We start from the raw sequence: 24,503 nt of genomic DNA on the forward strand, positions 1-24,503 counted from the left end.
AGTTCCCCTGAAACGAACGATGCCGAGACGGGGCGAAACGTTCACCTACGCGAGTTCGTATCTGCCGCCATTTCCGCGCTGCGTGCGCCGCGCGCCCGCCCGCGGAGCCCACGCGCCGAGCGCCATCGCGAGCTTGCGCAGCGCACCACAAGATGGCCCTAGCCGCTTCACGTCTCGCCGCTCGCGCGCGGCCCACAATCGCACCGAAAGGAGAGGAAGAAAAGAAAAAAAAAAGGCGAAAAGCAAGTTGGCGCGCCGCGCCGCTCCGGCGTCCCAAAGAATTACGTCACCGACACCATCTTGAATAATTTGCTAGTTTAGCGGCCGCTTGAAAGGGGCGGTAACTGAAGGCGAAATTGGCGCTAGGGTCGATGGAGATTCAAAGTTAAAGCAGCCAATGGCAGCCTGCCGGGCCCGCCTCTCCGTGCCGACAAAGCTGTGTGCCCCGCGCCGGCCGCGGAGGCCGCGCGCGCGCCGCGATGCTAGGTTTGAATTCCTCGAAAGTTCCGTTGTAGCACGAAGCGAGTGTCGAGCGCAGGCACCAGGCTGGCCGTGCAGGCACACTATGCTTGGCGGACAGCTGCAAGTCTCCCGTTGTGGTTGGCGGGTCATTGTTCGCTCTTGAGACTTATCGGAGTGGTCGTTATGTCAGCCGTGCTCCGCCGCCGCCGTACAGGAGCCCGTCCTAGTCGCCGGCCTTGCTATGAAGTTTCGTGATGTTCCGTTACATGAACCGAGCTTTGGCCGGCGTGTGCAGTTTTTGTGGTGCTTGCGTGTTGTGCGCTCTTGCCGCCGCGGTGGTTAACGGCACGCACCATTCGTACATCATGCAATGGCGCACGGATACTTCAAGACTCTTTAGACCATGTTGAGATGTTGAGACTATTTAGGTGCGCCTAAAGCTTGACACTCTCGTTGGAGCTTCAAATAAAGCTTTGTTTTTGACATCCTGCTTTCTAGAACATCTATTCTTTAGTGCAAGTGGTAAATTCGGGATCGGAGCTACAGAGATACGTCCCGCGTTTTTTTTTTTTTTTCGACGGCAGTCCAGATATAGCGATCACCGGTTATAACGATCATATTTTTCGTTTTTCTCGATATCGTTATAAGTGGACTGCACTGTACCATCATCAAAGCAGGAAAAAGCCGAAGAAAGTTATTCACGTTATTGCTGGATAGCCTACAAATCAAGCACAGTATTTTTGTGCATCACTTGTAGAAAGCGAACAAGACACAAGTTAAGGGGAAGAAGGAGGCTTCAAGGGAAGAGAAACCATGAAATAAGAAATGTTGCTGGAGCCAATCTTTCAACAAATAGATTTCTCTTTGTCAGGTGATTGTGCACATACCCGCTCTTCTCTCAGAATACCAGGCTCGAGAGAGACACAAGTTTTTTCTATTGAAACACTGGCCCAAGCAACATTCCTTGTTGAGTAACTCTTGGTCTCGGTAGCATATAAAGCCACTCATCTCAACAAGATTTTCGTGATGGTGGCTTCAGTCTCATAATTTAACAATGCACAAAGGTCTCTAAATTTGAAAACATAATAGAGCTACCCAAACAAGGTAACAGTAACATGTACTGCAGTAACATGTAGTAGTAACAAGTTGTGGGGGTTCTATATCACCTCTGTAAAGGCGCCTGCCGTAACTTGGGCGCGGCCGCTGTGTTTGCACGCACGTGCTTTGTGCGTAAGCGGAGACCTTCGTCCAAGGCCAGGGATGCGCTGTCTGTAATCCGAGTTTAGCACGGTGGCGCCGGCATCGCCGCCGCGAATTTAGGCCGGCGCATAGAAACAGCAGTGAATCTCTCTTTCGGGGTGTGGCTGCGCGCGCGGATGGACGACGGCCGCGGGGTCCGTGGGGGTCGGTACCGCGGCTTGCTTCCCTCGGGCCCTCGTGGTGAGTCGTACATCTGCGGCGCCGCCTTTGCATTTGTATTGTATTATGTTGTCTTATTGTATGTTTTATTGTATGTCTTATGTTATATTGTAATGTGTCTTACATTGTCTCGAGTGTGTTATATGTTTCCCAGTATTCCTTGTTAGCGTGTTACGTTTACTAATTCGGCCGGCGAGCTCGCCATATATGTAAAGAAGTGTTTTAATAAACCTCCACGTTTTGTTGCCCGACCGCGTGAACTGTGTCCGTGTGTTCCGAGGGCGGCGGCGGTATATCGCCTCAGACCCCACACTGGCGCCCAACGTGGGGCTCTTGGAGCATCGGACAACAGTTTTCGCGGTTCGAGGCAACATTTATGTGAGCTTAGAGTAAGCCTAAGGAGGGATTTTCATCGCTAGCGTCGGCGGCGTGCTTTCTTGAGAGTGATGAGATCGGTTGCTGTGGCGTGTTCGAACTTGTCGGCACGCTAAGTTTTTATCTGTTCGCAGGCGGTTCATTTTTATTTTTAAGAAGGTCGTTGAGTGTCGGTACGAGAGTCACATGGTCCGCATCCTGGGGAGCGAAGCATAGAGAACGTGGATGGTAGGCAAGCCCAAAGCGAGTGAGTACGGAAGCCTCGTGGGTGTCCGAATTTTCTGTAAATAGTTATCTTCTGTCTCTTTGACTCTGGGAGTCGCGGCTTGTGTAGCCGGGTGGCCAGGGGCCACGGGTGTCGTTGCTGCTTGCATTGCGGCTCGACGCCGGGGCATCGTGACATCGTCCGGGACGGTGGACGCCGATCGCTCGGTAAGCTGCTGTGTGCAGCGAGCACTTAGGGCCACCTCACAGAGCTGATGTCTCCTCGCGGCTGCCTCCTCTGCGCCTGTGCGAGTGCTTGTTTTTGGATGCCGGTTGTGTCGAGCGAGTCGTTGGGCCTAAGGCTTTGCTTAGCTGCCTGTTGCACGTGAGACACAACCCGTTGGATCGTGGCATCGAGTTGTTGCACTCTGCTTCCCTCATTTTAGCTTGCGCACACGATTAAACTAAAAAAGGGCGACCGTTCACTTGCATTTGTCGCTCAGTCACCGCCGATGTCATTGCTAGCCGGACTGCACCGTTCTTTCGAGAGTGTACACATTGGAAGTTGTAACCCGCGGATGGCTGTGTGCTGCACATCGTCTTCACCGATGGCCGACATCCCGTGACCTGCGTAGCTGCCTTCAAATCAGTGCCCTCGTTGAGTGCTGCCCGCAACCAGAAGACGTGTCGGTGCGAGCAACGTTCTCTCGCGCCGACGGCCACGTTACCTTTGCGGTTCCGGGACTGAGGTCAAGCCAGCGCAGCGGTGTCGACCAGCGGCTGTGTCGCGGTGCACGGACATTCTGTAGGGACGTTTACGCCACTTGTTCTTTCGTAGAGCTTGTGTAGCAGTTCGTTTTTTTTTTTAAGTTTTCCGGGATATGGTTTTGATTTAAGGTTGGGGGGATGTGGGGGTGCTATATCACCTCTGTAAAGGCGCCTGCCGTAACTTGGGCGCGGCCGCTGTGTTTGCATGCACGTGCTTTGTGCGTAAGCGGAGACCTTCGTCCAAGGCCAGGGATGCGCTGTCTGTAATCCGAGTTTAGCACGGTGGCGCCGGCATCGCCGCCGCGAATTTAGGCCGGCGCATAGAAACAGCAGTGAATCTCTCTTTCGGGGTGTGGCTGTGCGCGCGGATGGACGACGGCCGCGAGGTCCGTGGGGGTCGGTACCGAGGCTCGCTTCCCTCGGGCCCTCGTAGTGAGTCGTACATCTGCGGCGCCGCCTTTGCATTTGTATTGTATTATGTTGTCTTATTGTATGTCTTATTGTATGTCTTATGTTATATTGTAATGTGTCTTACGTTGTCTCGAGTGTGTTATATGTTTCCCAGTATTCCTTGTTAGCGTGTTACGTTTACTAATTCGGCCGGCGAGCTCGCCATATATGTAAAGAAGTGTTTTAATAAACCTCCACGTTTTGTTGCCCGACCGCGTGAACTGTGTCCGTGTGTTCCGAGGGCGGCGGCGGTATATCGCCTCAGACCCCACAAAGTACACTACTCACAGACTGAAACATGAAAATTTTGGGCTAATTAACGCATGCATTTTCATTTCTAGCATCTGCAGTTCATCCCATATCGACATAACTTTAACACAAACACTTGCATCAGAGCCAACATTATCTTTAGTTACCAGAGTCCTAACAACATGACGTGGTTATCACAAGAAATTGTTCATAGAAGTCGTCATACTGAAAAAAAAATGATGCCACGTTTCAATCCATGAGCACTGTGCTGCATGAAGTACTCCAACCAATCTAGGTTGCCTTTATGAGCATAATTATATATTTGTCTCATCTCTCTTTTTCGACTCACCCGGTCAGCGGTGGCAAGTGGGCGGGCTTAGCAATGTTGGCAACGCGTGTGAGCCTGAGCCGCTCTTGCAGCAGGCCAGCCAGTTCCTGCCGCCACCTCGACCTCTGCGTCTTGTCCTCCAGCGAGCGAGACTTGAGCGCACTCATGAACGCCTCCAGCGAGTCGTCGGCTTCGTTCTCGGCACGCTCGGCTGTGCACACATCACAAGGTGGTTATCAATTAGGAGGCTTATTATGCCTAAGGGCAAACTATTGAAAAAAATATATATATAACAGGCAATGGTTCGCGTTTATTCTAGAGCTGTGCGAATAGCAAAATTTTGGGTGCAAAGCGAATTCAAACATTGAAGTGTGAGTGCGAATCAAATAGAATATTTTTCTAATATTTCTAGAACCTTTTCCGAATACTTCGAAGCGAAATTGCAGAAAAAAAAAGTTGGAAAGGATTCCTAAGCATATTCTTATGAGATAGCAACATGAAAGTGTTTCTTTTCGCTAGGTTGATGAAGCACTGGCGGGGTAGTGTTTCATAGTTGTCTTATCAAGAATGAGGCAATGTAGAGGCCGAATTCTATTTATGTAAATGATTTGGTTCAACCAAAGTGTTGCCAATAACACTTTACACGTGATGAGCAAAGATGCCATTTCCTCAGCCTCTCCTCCTCTTTCAACTTCTGTGGAAGCCCAACTGATGAGGCGGACAACGGTGTGCTCCCTTCAAGTCCGGAGTTCCAAATCTGCCTCGTAGACGTCAATATATAAGAACGTCTGAAATTTTGGATGCTAAAAAGCTTCGGCTTCCGATTTTTCGGACTTCCTGCCCAAATTTCAGGTCCAAAACAGCATTAATTGAGCCCCCACATCTGCCACATCTTTCATCTCCATGTTGGAACCAGCGTTTTCTTGAGTTAATACATTTACGACCGTAGCGGAGCTTGAAAGACAGCTTTGCCGCAATAAGGGGGTATGATGAGGAGAAGCACATTGAAAATCTAGGGACCACTTCCAATCGGACGTTGACTGTGTCTTGGCAAAGTTCGACCGTAACGGAGCTTGAAAGGCAGCTTTGCCACAATACCGGGGTGTGATGAGGTGAAGCATATTAAAAATCTAGTGACCACTTCCAATCGGACGTTGTGTCTTGGCAAAGTTCGACCGTAACGGAGCGTGAAAGGCAGCTTTGCCGCAATACGAGAATGTAATGAGGTGAGGCATATTGAAAATCTGAAGGGGTCACTTTCAATCGGACGTTTACTGTATTTATTTTGAGGAAGTTCGAATAGTTCGAATAGTAAAATTCCAGTCCGAATCGAATCGAATAGCAAACACTATTCGAAAAATATTCGAAATTTCGAATATTCGCACACCCCTAGTTTATTCCTTTACTGGCGAATGTATCGTAATCAACCATACCGTAAAGATATTTAGAATAGGGGCAACAAATGTTTGGGTCCCCAATGAGCTTTGCATGCGCTGGCTTTGGGTCATGCAGCAGGTACAAATTTTAAAATATGGCTCTGTGCTCACTCTTTGTGCTTTGTGCTTGCAACACTACAGCAGATAGACAGCCTAGCTACGATGACGAGCAATTAAGGCTGATACGGGTATCACCCTCAGCACAAGTACTCACTTACATGCTTAATAAAATAGCTGACTGGTAATTAACTTGCTGACAAATCATCAACAGTTGGTTGTATCTCGTTTATTCGCCACCAAAAATCAAGACAATCCAAATGCCAGCTACTTTACGCTACGAGCTCTTGAATCGACAAGCAATTATAAAAACGACTGCAATTTATCATGGAATCTTTTGTTAGTATCTGCATGAGATGAAAGTGATAACCAACATTGAATTTTGTTAATTAAGAGCATCGTAAGCGATGCAGAAATTGTGCCAGTTTGATCCTAAACGATAACTGTCGCTTCGACGGGTGCCACCATGTTGGTGACGCAATGATTTTGAAACTGGTAATTGGGTTCCTTATTAAGTTCAAGAAATAGTGAAGCCCAAATGCAGTTCGCACCTCGTGCATGTGGATGAGCATTGACACTACTTCTTCGGAGCCCCAGAACGTTTGGGGCCCGTATTTTAAAGCTTTCTAGTAATAAGCCCACACAAACAAGAAGCCATCTCTGAATATTTATGTGCACTAGTGCCATAACAACTAAGTACTGCTCTGATAACATGTCACTGTAGAGTAACAAATATAAAACACTTGTGAAGATAGGGACAGACACAACACAACTGGCAATGAGGCCGAACCTCTTGCTTACAGAGTGAATATCAAAACACCACTCACACGCCCTCTTGCTCTCTTCCAGCTTGGCCTGGACTTGTCCAATCTGCTCTTCAACGATCCGCAGCTTCTCCAACTGCAAGCAGACACACATGCGCACTCAACAAACAGCAGGAGGTCATTGCTCAGACAATCAAAACCAGATATTGCGAACTCAAAAGGCACGACGAAATAGTTTGATATGTTGATAGCTGGAGGTACAGTATAAAAAATATGCCTATCTGAAGCACATATGTAAGCTCAGATGTCTCGGACATCTTTGTGAGACCAAGAAAAGCAGGAATTTACCAAATTATTGCTCTAAGGCCACACTGAAGGCATAAAAGTTTACTTATTATTCACTTTCCATCCACGTCTTTTTCAGCAGAATGTGCATTGGACCAGGAATCCATTCGTATTCTTGAAACGGTGTCACAGTCCTCTTTCTAACAACGAACGGCCACAGCTAGTATGCTTCAATGCATGACAATAGGACCCTCCAGTGTTTGTCTTCTTCACCTCATTACACAGCTGTGTTGTAGCGAAGCTTACGAAAGAAATTCAATTTTATGAGGCGCAAATAAAATCCCTGCTTCACGAGCCATTCCTATTATGACACAAACATGGCTCATTTTCTTCCATCACTTGCGCTGCCCCTTAGATTCAATGGCCTGTTTGACAGAACCTGCCGAAACAATGACATTTTGTTGGCCTGAACATTTCCGATGAGCCAAGCGAACGCAGGTTAGCTGTAGATGTGCACTTGTAAAGGCATAGTGCGTTGTAACATTAGACATATTAAATGCTGACATGAATAGGAGTACAATATGTGTAATGTGAAGTGCAGTGCTATACTTTTGCATGGTATATAATTCTATATATCTGCCTTCGATATATCCAGTTTCATCAAGAATTCTGTTCTTGTGGAAGTCGCATCACTTCCAGAAAAAGTGAAGCAACAGTCACGCAACACAGTTTTAAGGTCGCACGACACACAACTTTTACCATGGAAAGTCATCACATGTTGCACTGTCATTTCTGTTGATGCCAGTTTACAATTAAAGGGACACTAAAGAGCAAGACGATTTTTCTCGCATTAGTAAAGTAGTCTTCCATGATATCAAAAACACCACGCTTGCTGCGAGAAGACACTTAATAAGCGAGAAAACGCGCAAAAAGAAAATACAGGTGGCGACGCCACCTTGGAATTCCTGCACCATTTGCCGTGACGTCACATATTTTTAACGGCGCCTGCTTGGGCCTACGTAGTTCCTAATCGGTTAAATCGAAGTACGTTGTCCTCTGAGGGGGCCAGAGACTTGATATAACGAATTTGTGGAAATTTCGTCGAGCCAGTGGCGCCAAAACACGTTAAATGCTCTTTGAAACCTTTTACGTCATGAATTACAAAGTTCGGCGCGAAATTTAAAAATGAAACTTTGAACTTGGTTTTCTCCTCTAATAATAAAACTATGGTGGTGAAATAAACTACACAAGAGTTTTCCGAGCACACTTTATCAATCTAAACCAATTCATTGTTTCTCTTTAGTGTCCCTTTAAGGAATGAAGACAGAGTCACGAATGCTGATGCATGTTCACAGAGGAAGATATCAGTGGAACTGTACAAATTACGAGAAGTCAATGATACAGCTGATGTCATTTCTTAAAGGGGCCCTGCAACACTTTTTCAGCATGGTCTGAAAACACTGTCGATCAGTAGTCAAGGCTCCTGAGAACATGTGAGCCAAACGTTATAGCTAGGCTTGTGCGAATAATAAATTTTAGGTTCAGAGCGAATTTGAAGCGAATAGTGATTTTGGTCGAATAATTTCGAATCGAATTCAAATAGTATATATCACATATTATAAAGAAAAATGAGCATATTTGTCATGACCCAACCAACCTGCACGATGTCTTTTTTAAATTGTAGCACAGCATGTGCAAATGTCATTCTTTTTGGTTCAATAGAAGTGGAAGCAACTTTCAATAGTAGCAGGATTTGGCTTTTGGTAGAATGCAAGTGATAACCTGTAAAATACGTTACGTTTTAATATTTACTATACTTAGAGCATATAAGGCGGTACAACAAGCTTTTAAACCTTTTAAACTTGAAAAATGATGAATCGATGTGAGGGTGACATGTTCATTTAACCTTGAAGCGGGGCTTTGCGGCAGTGCGGATTTCCCCTGAAAAGGTGTATTCATAGTACAGTACCCCTCCACTGCAGCGAAACCACTTTTAAAGGGGAGTTACAAGCGGACTAATATACTACACCTATTCGTTCATTTTGAATACTTCGAAATTTCGAATATTTTAAATTCGAATCGAACCGAATTCAAATACTGTATGATTCGCTCGAGTATTCACCCAGGCCTAATTATAGCGCAGCACGCAGAATTTACGATTAATTTTCAAAGTCAGCTAGAAATCGCTCGCTCTTCTCTCGACAAATGATCGTACCATAAACCCAAATGAAGTCCACGGCCACTGGCTGATCTGAGCATTGCGAGCTGCATAGTTGTCGCAGCCGCCACGAGATACCTCCACGTGCCCGCGCATACACTCACAATCACATTGAAAGTATGCCTTGCATTCGAAGAAAAAAAAAGAAGAAAGCGCTCAAGGTCATGGCGTGCACTGGCGAATGGATGTAGCTTCTTACCCCCTTGTCGTCCTCCCCTGTGTCGCTTTCAGCGGGCACGACGGTACAAAAGGAGAGAGAAAGCACTTAGAGCGTGCGACAGATCCCTGTAACTGTGCTCGCATTTGACGGATTTTTAATGTTCTTGCGGCAGTCGATTCGTGAGGCAATAAACTCCTTTAAATGGAGCTATTCGATAATTAGTACTTGGAAAAGTGTTGCAGGGCCCCTTTAAACAGAGTGGAACAGGTTGCGTGAAGTCATATCTCACCAGGGTGTCGTACGTGTCGACCTCCGGGGCCTCTTTGCGTGCCATCTTCTTCCGCATCTCGCGCTTCTTCTCAATGGTGCCCGTCCGGTCGAGGAAGGTGTCCTCGTCACTGTCGTAGAAGTCGTTCTCCTCCCAGTTCTTCTCTTTCCTCTTGCGAGCCTCTACAATCAAATCAATCAATTTAATTACTTCATACTGAGCATGGCATTTATCATAACACCACCCACAATATTCTCCTACCATGCTCTATGCAGCATGGTCATGCTACGTGTTCCAAAACAACACTCTTATCAACAGTTACTCGAAATCAACATAAAACAGACAGAAAGTGCCCATGCCTTTCAACCTTCACACTTTTCCCTTAATCAAATGAACTGATTAACAGACCTTATAGTCGGTTGCACTAGGAAACACACAGCTACTGTGAAATTGGAGCAAGTCGAAGCTCAAAGCATTTACAACTAGCAAAAATCCCAAGACTACCGCCCGTTTTGAAGTAGTATTTGTTCACAATGTGTGCACAAAAATGCGCTGCCATTCCACAAATTTTTGTCCATCAAGAAATAATTAAAGCTTTCTCGAAAGCTGAGAAATATAATGTTAACACATTTTGCGGTAAGGGAAACGCAACAAAACATCATTGCAACTTTGCAAAATTTTAGAGGTGCAGCTAATGCAGGGGTCTCGGTGGCTGTCTCATGGTTCGAAGGCATCTCGGATCACACTGCATGCTGCCTTGCATCTACGCAACTTCTCATGACGAGTTTAATTTGGCCAAGTCGCAAAAAAACAGGATTAAAAACAAGTACAGCGTGCCATAACACACTCACCGTGGCAAGATTTCCGGAGCTCTCCGTGCTGGTCCAGAATCCGACATGCCTCGAGTGCACATGCGATGACAGCCTCTTTCTTCTTGCCCTTCACTGATGCCTCGGCTATGGCTGGGGCTCCACTTGCAGTGTCAATGGGCAGCCTGTAAAGGAAGCATCAGGTGGATATGTGAAGGACTAAAGGCAACATGTTACTACCAAGCAGTTGCTGTCCAAGACTGGCCAAGACAAACAACAAAATAAAACAACTTTACTTGAATTCCAGCAAAGTTTATCTAGGAGAGAGCTGAGGCCCGCCCCAAATCAACTTCTCGGGATGCATTATCAGAAAATACAGCCTGTGACACTCAACGCTTTGGATTTGTCGCATAACTCAAAAGATCACTCTGCCTCAAAGAAAACACCAAAACAGAAGAATGACATGGACATGGATATGTCTGCTTTCAACTTGCAGCAAAAAAAAAAACAGCTTTAACTTTAAAATGCACAGCTTTAAATGCACAGTACTCAATGTTTAACACACACTTACTCAACAGTGCAGACAAAATGGCTGTAGCCTTTCTCTTCCACGTTGTACTGCAGCTCATATCCTGGAAATTTTCAAAAGAAAGGGATACAGTGATGCCACTGTTAGAGTATGTTTCCAAAGTGACAAACTGAAGAGATGAGAGGACACTCTCATCTCCTCACATGTGATGAAAACACGCTCAGCATTTTTACTGCCTTTATTAGTTTTCTTTTTGTCGTCAGGATAGATCACTTGTTCATTTGGTCAACTCAGTGATAAGAACACTGTCCTCTTTGTGATGCTTATATCCCTTTTGTATATAGTACAGGAAAAATGCACAGTACTCACGGGTTGAAATGCGACATGAAATTTTTTAGTATAACGATAGTATGCACAATTGCTAGAGATAAGCACGTCATGTCACCACGAATCTGGTCTCTAATGATAATGTTGGCTTTGATATACATGTTCAAGTCGAAACTACGCCGATACGACCCGATATAACCCAACATGACCCGAACAGAATAAGGGAAGACTGTGGGAACGAAAATATGTATGTGCGTTACTTAGCCCTAAACTGTCCCATTTCAATCCGTGAGTACTGTACACCTTATATAAAAATTACTACATGGTGCTTCATTTCTTTCATGATTTTGAAACTTATTGAGCATTAAATGTGTGGCCATATGGGATACAATTTAGTGAAACCACAGGTCCCAGTGCTCCACAACCGTCAGGGGAATCTTCTTTAAAAAAACACGTAATTTCATAGCATACATAGCATAGCGGTCAGTCTACATTTATAAGTTCTAAGCAAACAGAGCACAACAAATGATCTAAAGAAACAACAGAAAAAAGAACACAAATAGAAAGTTCAAGCTATTCTCGAACTCTGAAGAAGGACTGCACAAGTACTGCGCTCAATGCACTACGGATGCCATCAACAGCATTCTTACCTTCACGTTCAAACCAACCCCGAAGAGTTTTCTTCGGGTCGTCTATGTACAAGTCTTCGTTGTTGCCTGCCAGTGCAAATGGGTTCTCAGACGATGGATCTTCGTCTTCCGCATCATCTCCTGAAAGGCCATAACAGGGATTATCGTCAGACGCAGTGTCATGCAAAAGTACTACAGCAATACGACAACCTCACAGTATAACAGGACGCTTCGTTTGGCGGGTGATGATGTATAGGCTGTATATGAAAACAAAAAAATTTTCAATTAATATTAGTTGAAATCTTTCGCTTGTTTTTCTGTGTGCCCTACTTTGTTTCTAACTTTGAAAGCGCAACAGCACCAGTATACAACTCCAGCACACCCAAGAAGCAGCAACCTTTGTGCAAGGGCATTTCTGAGTGACAGCCAAATACCAGTATACAGTGTGATGACACACGTAGTTCCTAGAACGCTAAAAAACACACAGATGAAAACTACCTTGTTTAACTTGACTATTCAGATTAATGAAATAGCAAGAACTCACTAGAATAAAGAGTAAAAAACGATGTTTAGTGTTATATTTTAGTTATATTCACATGAACTTCGATCATCTATCCAAATTTTGATATGGTATTTGTTATATAACGAGTGAAATTCGTGCATAACTATGCGCATATTGTGAATGAGTCTCCCACTAAGCTTCCACAGCTGATGCAATACCGTCTAGCATTTAACTGCAAATCAACATGGTTATTTCAGCCATTTTAAGAGCTTCATCAGGTGTGATTTTTAGAATGCAATATTTGCTCATCCTACATAGTTATAGCATTGCAAACTGCATGCTTCACCACAATTTGTTTTAAGTTTTTCACTTCAATCAACTTCTGAAAAAACATGACTAACCAAAAATAAGCAATTTGCTCCTGATCATCACCGAACTTTCACCTTTCATAAGTAATATATTTTTACAAAAAACTATCGTGATCAATCTCTTCCTTTTTCACATGATACACAACAACATCACAACAAAAAATATGCCTATAAATAGCCTGCAATATTTAATTTATTATAAAAGAAATGGTAAAAGAATACGTATTGCAACCCTTTGTCTCAGGGAAGAAGACAACACAATGTGACAACTTCTTTAAGTCACAAGCATTCAGGTAGTGGCGTGACACCCATAAAAAGGTCAGCATTTCATGATCAAGAAGTGACACTCACACATGTTGAGGTTGTCGACATAACTTAAGCAATTACACTAACTTCTGTTCAAATTGATACAGTGAAACTTTAAGAGGCCTATTTTTGTGCCTCTACGAGGGGCGTTCAATAAAGATTTCCCCTGACCCACTTCCTGGGGACGGAGGGCGACGAAACTTTGCAGACTTATTAGTCCTTCTCTACATACGTGCCACCCAGGGACACACACTTCTCCCATCTTTTTATGCAACTGTAAAGACCTCGATTGTAGAAATCGACAGGTTGCTGCAAAAGCCATGTTGTAACTTGAGAAATCAGTCTCATCATCTGGAAAATGCTTGCCCTTCAAATATGACTTCAATCTTGGAAAGAGGTGGAAGTCCGATGGTGCGACGTCAGGTGAATAAGGGGAATGCTGTAGAATTTCAAAGCCGCAGGAGCGTGCTTCCGTCTGGGCAACATGTGAGTTGTGAACTGGGGCATTGTCGTGCAGAAGGCGGACGCTTTTGGTGAGCATTTCACGTCTCTTGTTTTTGATGGTCTCTCGCAATTTCCGCAGCAGAGAAGCGTAGTATGCCCCAGTAATCGTAGCACCCTTTGCTAGGAAATCCATCAAGACTACTCCGTGCTGGTCCCAAAAGACTGTGAGCATGACCTTGCCCGCCGAGGGCTGGGTGCGTGCTTTCTTTGGAGGCGGTGAGTCCAAGTGCTTCCATTGCATCGACTGGACTTTAGTCTCCGGATCATAGTGATGAACCCAGCATTCATCCTGTGTAATCAGTCTGTTGAAAAAGTCCTGCTGGTTTCCATGGCACATGGTCAAAAGAGCCTGGGAGCATTCGACTCGTTCCTGCTTTTGGAAAGGTGTGAGCAGCCGGTGAACCCAGCGATCGGATACCTTACGCTTATGAAGATGGTCCTGAATGATTTTTTTCCATGGACCCCACACTAATCTTGACATGTTGGGCTAGGTCTCGAACGCTAACGCGGCGATTTTCCAAAATGGCGGCCTCCACTTGCTGGATGGTGTGTTCATCGACAGCGGAGTGGGGTCGCCCTGCAATCGGAGCCGCTTCCACTGAAATCAGACCGTATTTGAATTGACGATGCCAGTTCTTCACTACATCATATGATGTGGAATCCTCCCCATAAACCTCTTTTATCTTATCAGATGTTTCACTTGGAGTGCGGCCTTTCAAGTACGGGACCTTGACGGCTGCTCTGTATTCCACTTCATCCATTATCACACGTCACACCACTTCAGCACCTCTAAAAGAAAGACCGTTATTAGTTTAGAGTTGCACATTGGCACGTGACCTACAGTGACTTATGTCATTACACATGCGCAGTTTCAGCATCCTGCAATAAATAGAAGTCAGTCAGGGGAAATCTTTATTGAACGCCCCTCGTAATACACTTTACTATTGAGGATAAGAGCACAAGGCTCCAGTTGTACATTCTTGTTTTAAGCACCCTAAATTCCGAACAAGTTCAAGTTATCCAATACACACTGATGCTACATACCCAATCCCCAGTCAACGCCACCTTCATCTTCCTTGGCCTTGTCGGCTTCGGCTTTAGCCTTGGCTTCGGCTTCCCTCTGCCGGGCCTCCTCTTCCTGCTTTTTGCGCAGCTCTTTTATTTCCGTGACCGTAAGGTCGGATTCGTCCTCCTGGTCATCGTCTGGTCCCTGGAGCAGATAAGATTCGTCATTGCAGAAAAGCAACGGTAATGTAGCCCAACTCCGTTATGTTGGCTATGCGCATATAGTAAAGCTCTAATGTCCTACTTCCAAAGTTCTTCTTATACACGACACAAAATTATTCAGGAGCCCTTGCCCTATCGGGAAAATGGGACAAGCTAAGCTTAGCATGTGCATGCTTAATGAATTACTTTTCCTTCTTTCTTTATTTCTTTCTTTCTATTGCATTACACAACGCTCTCTCCTAACTTTTTCCTTCCTCCACGCTGGGAATGAGACCATCATCCACGTGCTTAGCCGCGCAACGCTTCAGTTGCTGCAGGCAACAACCACGGTCATGCGTTCATATCCAGGCAACAATCAAATGTGGCCACATGAAATGACAAGTCAGCTCGATAAAAGATCTGATTGCCATATCAGAAACAGCTGATCGCTGACAAGCTTGCGATCGAGAAAGCATCAATTATTGGAAAATGGCGCATACAAATATGCATGTGGCCGGCGCACATTCCCAGACTGCATTTCTGCACACTGACCGGCGCTCGGTTTTTTGCATACAACACCGCCACTGAAATCCCTGAGTCATAACAAGTGAAAAATTAGTGCTTCCATACCTCGAGTATGAAGTTCCTTGTGCTGCCACCAAACTTGACCATGTACCCAACTCGGAGCCGCTTGTAAGAACGAGCTCGCACTTGCTGCTTGTTCACACACGTGCCGTGTGTGCTGTCGAGGTCGTACAGGTAGAAACCTAGAAATATGCAAGAAGAAAAGTGTTACTAGGTGAGGAGCAGTTTACAACAACCCCCACAGAACAAGTCCTCTGAAACTTAAAGGGACGCTAAAGAGCAAAACGATTTTTCACTTATTAGTAAACTACTGTTTCACGATACCAAAAACACCACGCTTGCCGCGAGAAGACGCTTAGTAAGCGAGAAAATGTGCAAAAAGAAAATGTGGGTGGCAACGCAACTTTAAAGTTTCCGCACAATTCGCCATGACGTCACACATTTTGACGGTGCCTATTAGGGCCTATGTATTCCTAATCGGTAAAAATGAAGTACATTGTCCTCTAAGGGGGCCATAGACTTAAAGGGACACTAAAGGCAAATATTAAGTCGACAATGATTGCTGAAATAGCGGTCCAGAAACCTCGCAGTGCTTTTATGCCAAGGAAGTGCTTATTTTGAAATAAAATCACGTTTTAGTGGTCCGCATCGTGTTAGCGCACTTCAAACCACTCGCCTGAAATCGGTCTTTCACACGTCACTGCTGCCGTGCCCAACGTTGCCCACCTTTACTGAGCGGCGGCATGCACTGGCGGTGTGCACCATTCGGGCATCCGGCAATATCACACGCATGCGGCATTTTGTCAAACTTTCTGTCAGAGCGACTTTCACGAGCACGCAAAACACGCACGGCTGTACGCGATCCCGAAACTACCACTGAGACGGGCAAGGCACAGTTCGGCGAAAACGAAACCTTTGAACCACGCGCGCCGTTCCCCATGGCAACACCACGGAGGTTTTGTTTTCCATGAATCAAGCGGAAACAAACAAACAGCATTTTATTACGTCTTTTGATGCTCGGAATGTTTTTTTACTGCTGCTAGTTTGATTACTAGTGATTTATTGTAGGCCGACTTCCATATGTCATCGGGATCACTTCGAAAATGTCCCACTCGTGGCGCTCATCGTGTGATACATTTAGCTTAATTTCTCGGTAAGTAGGGCACTGCTGTTGATAATATTGCCTTTTTAGAAGTTGTCATACATTGGGCTTTCCCTCTGACATAAATTGATATTTGCCTTTAGTGTCCCTTTAACATACCAAGTCTGACGAAACTTCGTTGAGCTAATGGTGCCAAAATACGATAAATATACTTTGAAATCTGTGACGCCAAGCACGGAGATTACAGCGCAAAATTAAAAAATTAAACTGTGAACTTGATTTTCTCCTCTATTATTGAACCTATGGTAAAATTAATGACATTAGAGTTCTCAGAGTACAATTTATCAATCTAAACCGATTCATTGTTTCTCTTTAGTGTCCCTTCAAACACATTTTCAAACAGGCGATTTTGCTTAGTAGAACACAGCAACTAATGAAATCTTAGCAACCTGCAACAGTAAACCACAAAATTTGTAATAGTAACTGATTTTCGGCACAAAACAAAGAATTCGACTTCAGAGTTAAAAGACAATGCAGCGCTTTGTGGTAAAAGAAATATCATTAGGCCAGCCACTCAGAAATTATGACCAAATTGAGGAAAATATGATCGTGTATTTCCACGCGACAACGGAAAAGATACTGCTGCTAAAGAACAGCGTAACTCCGAGAAAAAAAAACAGAACAGGAAAGTCCAAATCAGAAGGAAAGACCAAGTGAGTGAATCTCTCTTTTCTATCCAATTTAAATAACAATGCTCAGGTTGACTTAGGTTAGCTTAGGTTAGTGATAGCAAAGGTTCGAAAATTTGTTGCTTCATTGCATTAAATTAGGCAGAAGCGCCTTTCCAGGAATGCCTACAGCACTTCATTAAGTGAAGCAAGAGGCACCAATGGCAGAAACACAATGGCGCTGCCAACACTGCAAAAGAGAAAACAAAAGCTTGCAGAGGAAAAGAGAACACGTATCAAGGTTGATCTAAAAAAAAAGAGACGAATCTGTTGCACACCTGACGTTCCCGGTTCCCCAGTCCTGAACTGCACCACAGCATGGTATCGCGATATGGACGGGTGCTCCAGAACAATGTCACAATCGTCCTTGCGACCAATGACAATGTAAGGCTTGTCCAGTGGAAAGTTTGACACGATGACACCCGCCTTGAGTACTTGGAATTTGTACTCCCGGTCTGGAACGCCACTCCAAGGAGGCTCCTGGAAACAGAAAAGAGGTTGTAGAAAGTCGCTTCCAGCAGACAAACATGTACGAGTCATTGAGCAGGCATTATCAAGGCGAGGTATTGCTTCAGCACAGAAACAATCTAATGAGAGATGATCGAGCGATCCTGCAAGTCAGACTCCGCAAACACGGACCAAAATTGTTGCATAAAATGGTAGTGACCCCATGAATCCAATAGACAAGAGAGCCAAGGAAAGCAAAATTTGAATTGCTGTTTCTTTTTTTTTTACAATGGTACGTAGAAATGATAAGGCAATTGGAAATGAAGGAAGGTGGATGGCAAAAACTTCTCATAGGTGGGAGCTGCATACACATCGTATTTTCTCGCATATAACCCACACCAAAAAATAAAAAATGCACTTAAAAAGTGGGGTTGTGGATTATATGCTGGGGTTATATATGCATATTTGTTTTCCTTTTTGTAAAGTTAGGGGTGCCGGTTATATGCAAGAAGATATGGTATATTGCACTTTATGCGTGCAATGTTGCACTAAGTGAGCCATTCTTTCATCCACTTTCTTGGGCATCTGTGCATGTGTACTAGATCTAGCTTTGCAGGGAGAGGTGCAGCTTTTCATTTTCATGTGTGTGCATGGTGGGGGAGGGGGGTGTACATATTGGTTGTAGAGGCCAGGGGGAATGGAAAGCTTAAGTAGCTGTGTATTCAGGCAAAAAAAGGAGAATTAACCAATTCTGCAATCAAAATTTGAAGATTGTTTATGCGAGTTTCGTTCTAGTCTAGAATACATTCGGCCAGTAAATGGGCATGTCAAGCTCCTCACCCAAGACGTGTTGTACGTCTTTACGCGATTTGCCACCCCATAATACAGTCCAAGCACGACATAACGAACACAGATGTAACAATTTATCGGCTGAAACAGAGTGAAGCGAGAATAATCCTGCCACGCAGACAGTGCGAGCAATATACGTTTATAACGATTTTTCAGATATAACAAAGACACTTCCGCAACAGATGCGAATGCGTTGTAATGAGGTTTTACTGTAATGTCCAGCTTGGGCACAGCATGTATTTGTATAAACAAGAATTAAGCAATAGTTATATGTTGTTTCTTTCCTTTCTCCACCATTAATTTTCTCTTGAACCACAAGAGGGTTTATAGTTCAGTTTTCCAATTTTGCACATTTGCATAGGGCTTTAGGAGGCATAATGCAAAAATATATTACGTTCTCATCGTCTGCTACACATGGAAAGCTGCCCTTGATAATCTGGCAACATGGGTGAAATGCCACTTGGATCTTTTCACTTTAATATTCTGTTTGAGTAACTATTACTTTTCCTTTTCTTTTCTTCCCTTTGTAGGTAACACTGGTTTTGGTCACCAAAGCATGGCGGCGCGCCGCAATGAGAAAGACCACCACCACCACTTACGAAGCAAAAAAATAAAAGAATCGGAACACAATCTTTACATTGTCCTGGATGCTCATTCGTGCTGTAGCACAGCAAGCAGGACGGACATGTTCGGAGAACCACCTTCTTCAGCTATTCAAACTCAATTAAATAGCCAGCTCATTTTCGAATCACTTGTCCCTCAAAGCAAAAATATAATGCACATTTACAAATTGCAGTGACATTTTTACAATTAGCTACAAGTAAAGATTTAACTAAGAAAGCTGTGTGTCCGATTAACAATATAGGGACCAGGTTGAATAAAGCTTGCAAGAGATAATAACAAGCAGTGGTTATTCATATGCTCACAGAGAACTTTTTTTATGATTGTTTACAGAATACCCTGTCTTAGCGACTGAATGGTGGGTAAGTAGATGCTTATCAATGATTAGCGAAAGTAGCGCAAGCGAGCGCGTGGAGTAATGGAAAAGACAAACGACACATCCTCCTATCTGTGCCGGGAGTGAGAACTGTGTCAGCCACGACTTATCTCTGGTGTTGTTTGGGTTTTGACACTGGTTAATCAGCTCATGTCACTCTTTTGTGTCACTCATGCTGACTGCATATGTTTTTGTTTCGAGCTGCTCTGTACTTCTCGCACTTGTTATCACACTTGCACCTGCCGTTTTACAGATAACACACCGTAGTTGTAAGCCCTGTACTTCTGTTATGCACACCTAGTTCTTGGTTTGCAACTGCTGCCCTGTTTTTTGCTTATGGAAGTGTATGTCAGGTGCAAAACGTATCCTAAATGAGAGAGGCAAAATGTTGCTTGGTGCAAAGCTATGTCTTCTAGAACCTTCGGGTGTCCCTTATTTACTTATATCCTCTTGACTTTATAGCAAGTAAACGTGGCGTACACACAACTTTTTCTCTCTCCTTCGAGGATGCTGCGTATTTAACGCTTGCTGCATCAAGTCTACCAACGATGGCAAAATCTTTACAGCAGGTGAAGTAGCTTTAACGCATGTTTACGATGGAATGACGCCATAGATGAAGCATAAGACTTGAGCAGCATGGTGGAAAATTACTATTATATACATGAAGATGTCGCGTACCTACAAAAAGCTCACACAAGTTTCAGATGACAATTGTTCTTTCGTTTGCACTCCTCCACCGTGCAGACTTCGGCGGAATTGTTTTAGGCTCAACTTCAGCGCAGATCGTCAAATGATTGATACTTCTCGTTGTGCGCGTACTTTTACGCTGCACTTGCACGCGGGGCACGCCGCAGTGCGCTTGCAGGCAGTATCTGCACAGCAGTTCAGTGCATAGATTATTGCCTGTAGTTGGCGGCGTAGGCACTTTTCAACACAAATGTAAAGTGTTTTGACCCAGCTTCAACGAGTTATCGCATTTTAGTGCGCACAAGAGCACCAACACATTCTTTAAAGTATTGCGCGACATATTGCACATACTTAGGTCACATTAATATACTCGAGTTCTATCTCGTCAAGTAAGCGTCCAACATCGATAAAAGTGTGAACAGTGAATGATAAATTCTGTTTTAGTTGCGTTCGTGTGTGTGTAACCTGGATCACCGTGCTTCTGCGTGTCACGTAACCAATCAAGCAGCAGGAGAGAGAAGGTAAACAAACACACGTTGTACGGCGCATCAGTAGGTGTCGGTTTCGAGCTCGACGTCGCGGACTCCGCGGTCTCCTGGGGCTCCCCGCTTTCTGCAGACGACGAAGGACTTGGCAGTTCGATGCACTGCGCCAAAGGCTTGATGCCCGTCGTGAGCACTTTCTGCTTTCCCGGTCTGGGTCCGATCAGCGGCATTTTGAACGACGCGCGTGACGAGTCCGTCTTGGACGACGACACTTCGGAGCCATCGGCGGGTTCGCCGTCGGTTTGCATCGGCTCCGGATTGCTGTCACCCGCTGATGACGAACTGACGGCTCCATTGTCGCTCTGCACTGGCACGCTGCTGCTGTCCGCGACCGCCGTCGCTTCTTCGTCGGCGTGCTCTAGTTGCGAAGACTCGGTCGTTGTTGACACTTCGGAGTCCATTGCGAAAGATCGCGCACACTTTTGGCGTCGATGGCCCTGCGGGTGAATGCGACTATCTTGGCTCAAGCTATCATTGCGAAGCCAAACCGCTCAGATCGTTGCTCCGGACGCACAACTACGGCAGTTAACGTTCCGAGTACGCGTTGATGCGAGATCGCCCTAATTTCGCAACTAGAGGCGGCCATTTTGGGTAATGCGAAGGTTGCCTGAGGCAGGTATTTTTCGCCGACAGATTCACCGTCGTGCTGCAGCGTACATACATAATGATGTTACTAGAGTTTTCAGTGCTTCAACGTCGGCGTGCGCGTGGAGAATGATTTTCGTTTCAGAATAGCACTGTACTACTCGCGCAATAAAAATTACACCGTCATTCGAAATATTTTCATAAATCGCCGGTTGTAAATGCGAACAAAAGAGCACGTGCGCGTACGCCTGATTTCGGTTTTTCTTGACGGCTGCGCGGAATAATGTCTTTACGATTATATATTTGACAACAAAGCTTTAAGAGATCAATACCACAATCAATACGTTCAAGCAACGCGTGTGATTTATTCCATGTACGCTTGCAGCTGGAGCTGGCAGCACGCGGTTATTCACACAAATTCTCGGTTCAATGAAATGACGCCATAAACGCCACAGTTTTGCCCGAAAGGTGATAGCGGTTTAAACGCGTGAAACATCCATTAAAGTGAGAATTGTTGTTTCGTTGGGCTTGAAATTGCAGTGGACAAACATATAATATTTCACGAGAATACCGGGGCGAACGTTGGCTTTGATTCACAGCGCGTGATGAACAGTGCAAACAGAAATGAGCGAACGCATTTCTTTGAAATAACAGAAGCGACCAGTCAACTCGGCTTGCCAAGCTATGTAACCACCAACGGCTGATCAGCTACGAGGCGGGCGCCGCCTTTTAATTACGACCTTCGCTGCGCATACCATATACGCGTGCTCACGGAAGGCAAGCGCGCAACGCGCTTAATTCACTCCGCTACGGCGCACACACACCTCGATCATTTTCGGTGGTGAAAATGCAGCTTGTGATGTTTTTTCAAGGAATTCTGGCCTGGCCGGAACACCTGACGCTGCTGATTCAATGCGGCGACATAAATTCTAAAGTATTCTTTTTGTGTTCTGGCCATCTTTATTGGCACCGCGGAAAGAAATCCTCGAAACTTATGTTCAGAAAATAATTACAGTAGAACAACCAATTTGCAATATCGCGTACATTTGTTTAGGATCACAATTGGTTACTTTTCTTTCATTTTTGTGGATTTTATGGTTTACTGTGTATTCCTTTTTGTCATAAGAGAACGGTAGCACTCTTTTCCTTGTGCTAAAGCGTCATTTAGTTTAACCCTTTCGTGACATGAGTGAGTACAGCTTGTCTACACGTTTCCGGTGAAATTTAGGAGCACTAGATTTAAATATTCGATAGGTTTCTAGCTGGTTCTAACTGGAACCAGCTGGTAATTACCATCTGGTTCCAGTTGTCCCCGGCAGGAAACACTCCAGTCTGGAAATGGAACCAGCTAGAACCAGTTGGTCTGGAGATGGAACCAGTCGGTCTGGAAACAACCAGTTTCCAGATGGTCTAGAATTGAACAGCCTAGAACAAGTCGGTCTGGTAACAAGGTGGAACCAGTTGGTCAGGAAATGAATTAAACCAAATGGCCTGGAGCCAGAAAGTATATACTAGTGCATTTAGCAGAAACCTTTTTGTTTCTGTAGAACCACCTGCACCGCAGGCTAATCACACCCAGGATTAAATGTAGAATTCATACGGCTCAGAAATAAGGCCTTGCAGATGATCGAGTGCACAAGTCAGTCAGGTACTGCAACACGGGCTATGTTCCCACATCTTGGAAGCCATCAATGAGTGCCTTAACAGAGAAATCGAAATTTGATGGCTTATGGTCAGTTCATATATTTCTTTCGCCAAAGGTTCTTTGCACTATGGTTAAAAATTGGAACACTGTCATGAACAATACTTGTTTATTGAAATAGTTTGGTTGCCAGTCAAAATTTTCAGTTCGGCTGATATCATACGCAGATTCGATTTGTATGTGTCCTCAAATTGACACATTCATATACTCGTGAAAATATTTGGCTCATGATTGATTATGTAGTGTGTGCCCCAGGTCATTGGTACTTGTGTCATTGATATTTGTTGGCAATGGTTCCAACTGGGAATTGTTCCATAACCAAAATCATCTGGTTCCAGCTGGAACCAGTGACAACCAATTCGAATTTTTTCACCTGGGCTTAAGGGACAAAGAGAAAGCCGAGTGTGCACAGGGAACAAATGGGTGTAATGGACATCTTAGCTGAAATATCAAGAAGGGATGGGCATGGGCAGGTCATGTAGCATGAAGGCAAGATTAAGAGTAGCAGCCTGGATTTCACTAGAAAGCAAATACGCAAGGGGGAGGCAGAAAGTTAGGTGGGCAAATGGAATTAAGAAGTTTGCGGATATAACGTGGCAGCAGCAAGCACAGGACCGGGTTGATTGGTGGAACATATGGCAGAGGCCTTTGCCCCGCAGTGGGCGTAGTCAGGCTGGTGATGATGATAACATGAATTACTATTGGAAAATTTCGAGTAACAATTTTTAAAGGCAAGTAGGATTGGAATGGCAATCTTGTCTCTGAGGTTTTAAACATTCTCTTTTTTCAAACGAAAATTTTTTATGTCGAGGTTTGTTAAAGCTCTTTCCTTAAAGATTCTTTGGCTTCCCAATGTAATTGTCTTTGCTATGAATGACTCGACACTTTGGAGAAAGATCTGCTCCGTGAGAAGGATCCTGATATCAAAAGATAAATAAAAAAAAGGTTGTCGCAACCTCGAAACAGTTCATGGACCAAACTTGCATAGATCGTAAACACAACTCAGTTTGGGGAAGAAATAATATAGCAAACTTAATGACATTAAGAAAGTTGCATTAGCGTTATTTCACATGTTAGGCAAGTAAATCAGTACATACTATTCCTATTGAGCAAATTTCAAATACAAAATTGTTTTTAGCACTACTTTAAGGAACTCATTGAAAACTACTTATTGCAAGGAGAGAATGTTTTCTTAAGAACCTGTGCAATAAGTTTCATTTGTTGCCTGTGCAGCTCCGAAGTGTATGCCTTCACTTATATTCTCGCGCAGTAGAATAGATGAAAAATCCTTGAACATGGAGCAAGAGCCAGCGTTTTGACACATGGTCTTGTTGAAACATTGGCTCCAGCGACGACCCCTGTTAAAGGATTCTTCATCGCTTCAAGCTCAAATAGTATATACCACATGTTATAAAGAAAAATGAGCATGTTTGTCATGACCCAACTAGCCTGCAAATATTTTTAAAAATTGGAATAAGGCATGTGCGAATGTCACTTCTTTGGTTCGTAGTAAAGTGGAAGCAACTTTGAATAGTAGCAACATTTGAATTTCAGTAGGATGCAAGTCACAACTGGTAAAATATGTTAAGGTTTAAAATTTACTTTACTTAGCACATATACGCCTGTATAACAATCTTTTAAACTTAAAAAACG

The 24,503-nt window shown here is 44.4% G+C and overlaps 1 protein-coding gene across 1 annotated transcript in view; it reads right to left on the minus strand.

Annotated features, from left to right (window-relative positions):
- LOC119375591 (kanadaptin) overlaps positions 1-21,159 on the minus strand; it is a 42,980-nt gene extending 21,821 nt beyond the window's left edge. Inside the window, exons 1-10 of the mRNA XM_037645808.2 lie at positions 20,554-21,159; positions 17,317-17,518; positions 15,254-15,390; positions 14,462-14,627; positions 11,759-11,878; positions 10,824-10,884; positions 10,295-10,437; positions 9,465-9,625; positions 6,576-6,648; positions 4,277-4,466 (exon numbers count right to left, since the gene is read on the minus strand). Coding sequence (XP_037501736.1) covers positions 4,277-4,466; positions 6,576-6,648; positions 9,465-9,625; positions 10,295-10,437; positions 10,824-10,884; positions 11,759-11,878; positions 14,462-14,627; positions 15,254-15,390; positions 17,317-17,518; positions 20,554-20,964 — 1,664 coding nt within the window. The 5' untranslated portion in view covers positions 20,965-21,159. The remainder of the gene's footprint in view (positions 1-4,276; positions 4,467-6,575; positions 6,649-9,464; positions 9,626-10,294; positions 10,438-10,823; positions 10,885-11,758; positions 11,879-14,461; positions 14,628-15,253; positions 15,391-17,316; positions 17,519-20,553) is intronic.
- Between the last annotated feature and the right edge of the window lie 3,344 nt (positions 21,160-24,503).

This window comes from Rhipicephalus sanguineus, chromosome 11 (assembly GCF_013339695.2).
Source record: "Rhipicephalus sanguineus isolate Rsan-2018 chromosome 11, BIME_Rsan_1.4, whole genome shotgun sequence".
NCBI classification, from domain to species: Eukaryota; Metazoa; Arthropoda; class Arachnida; order Ixodida; family Ixodidae; genus Rhipicephalus; species Rhipicephalus sanguineus.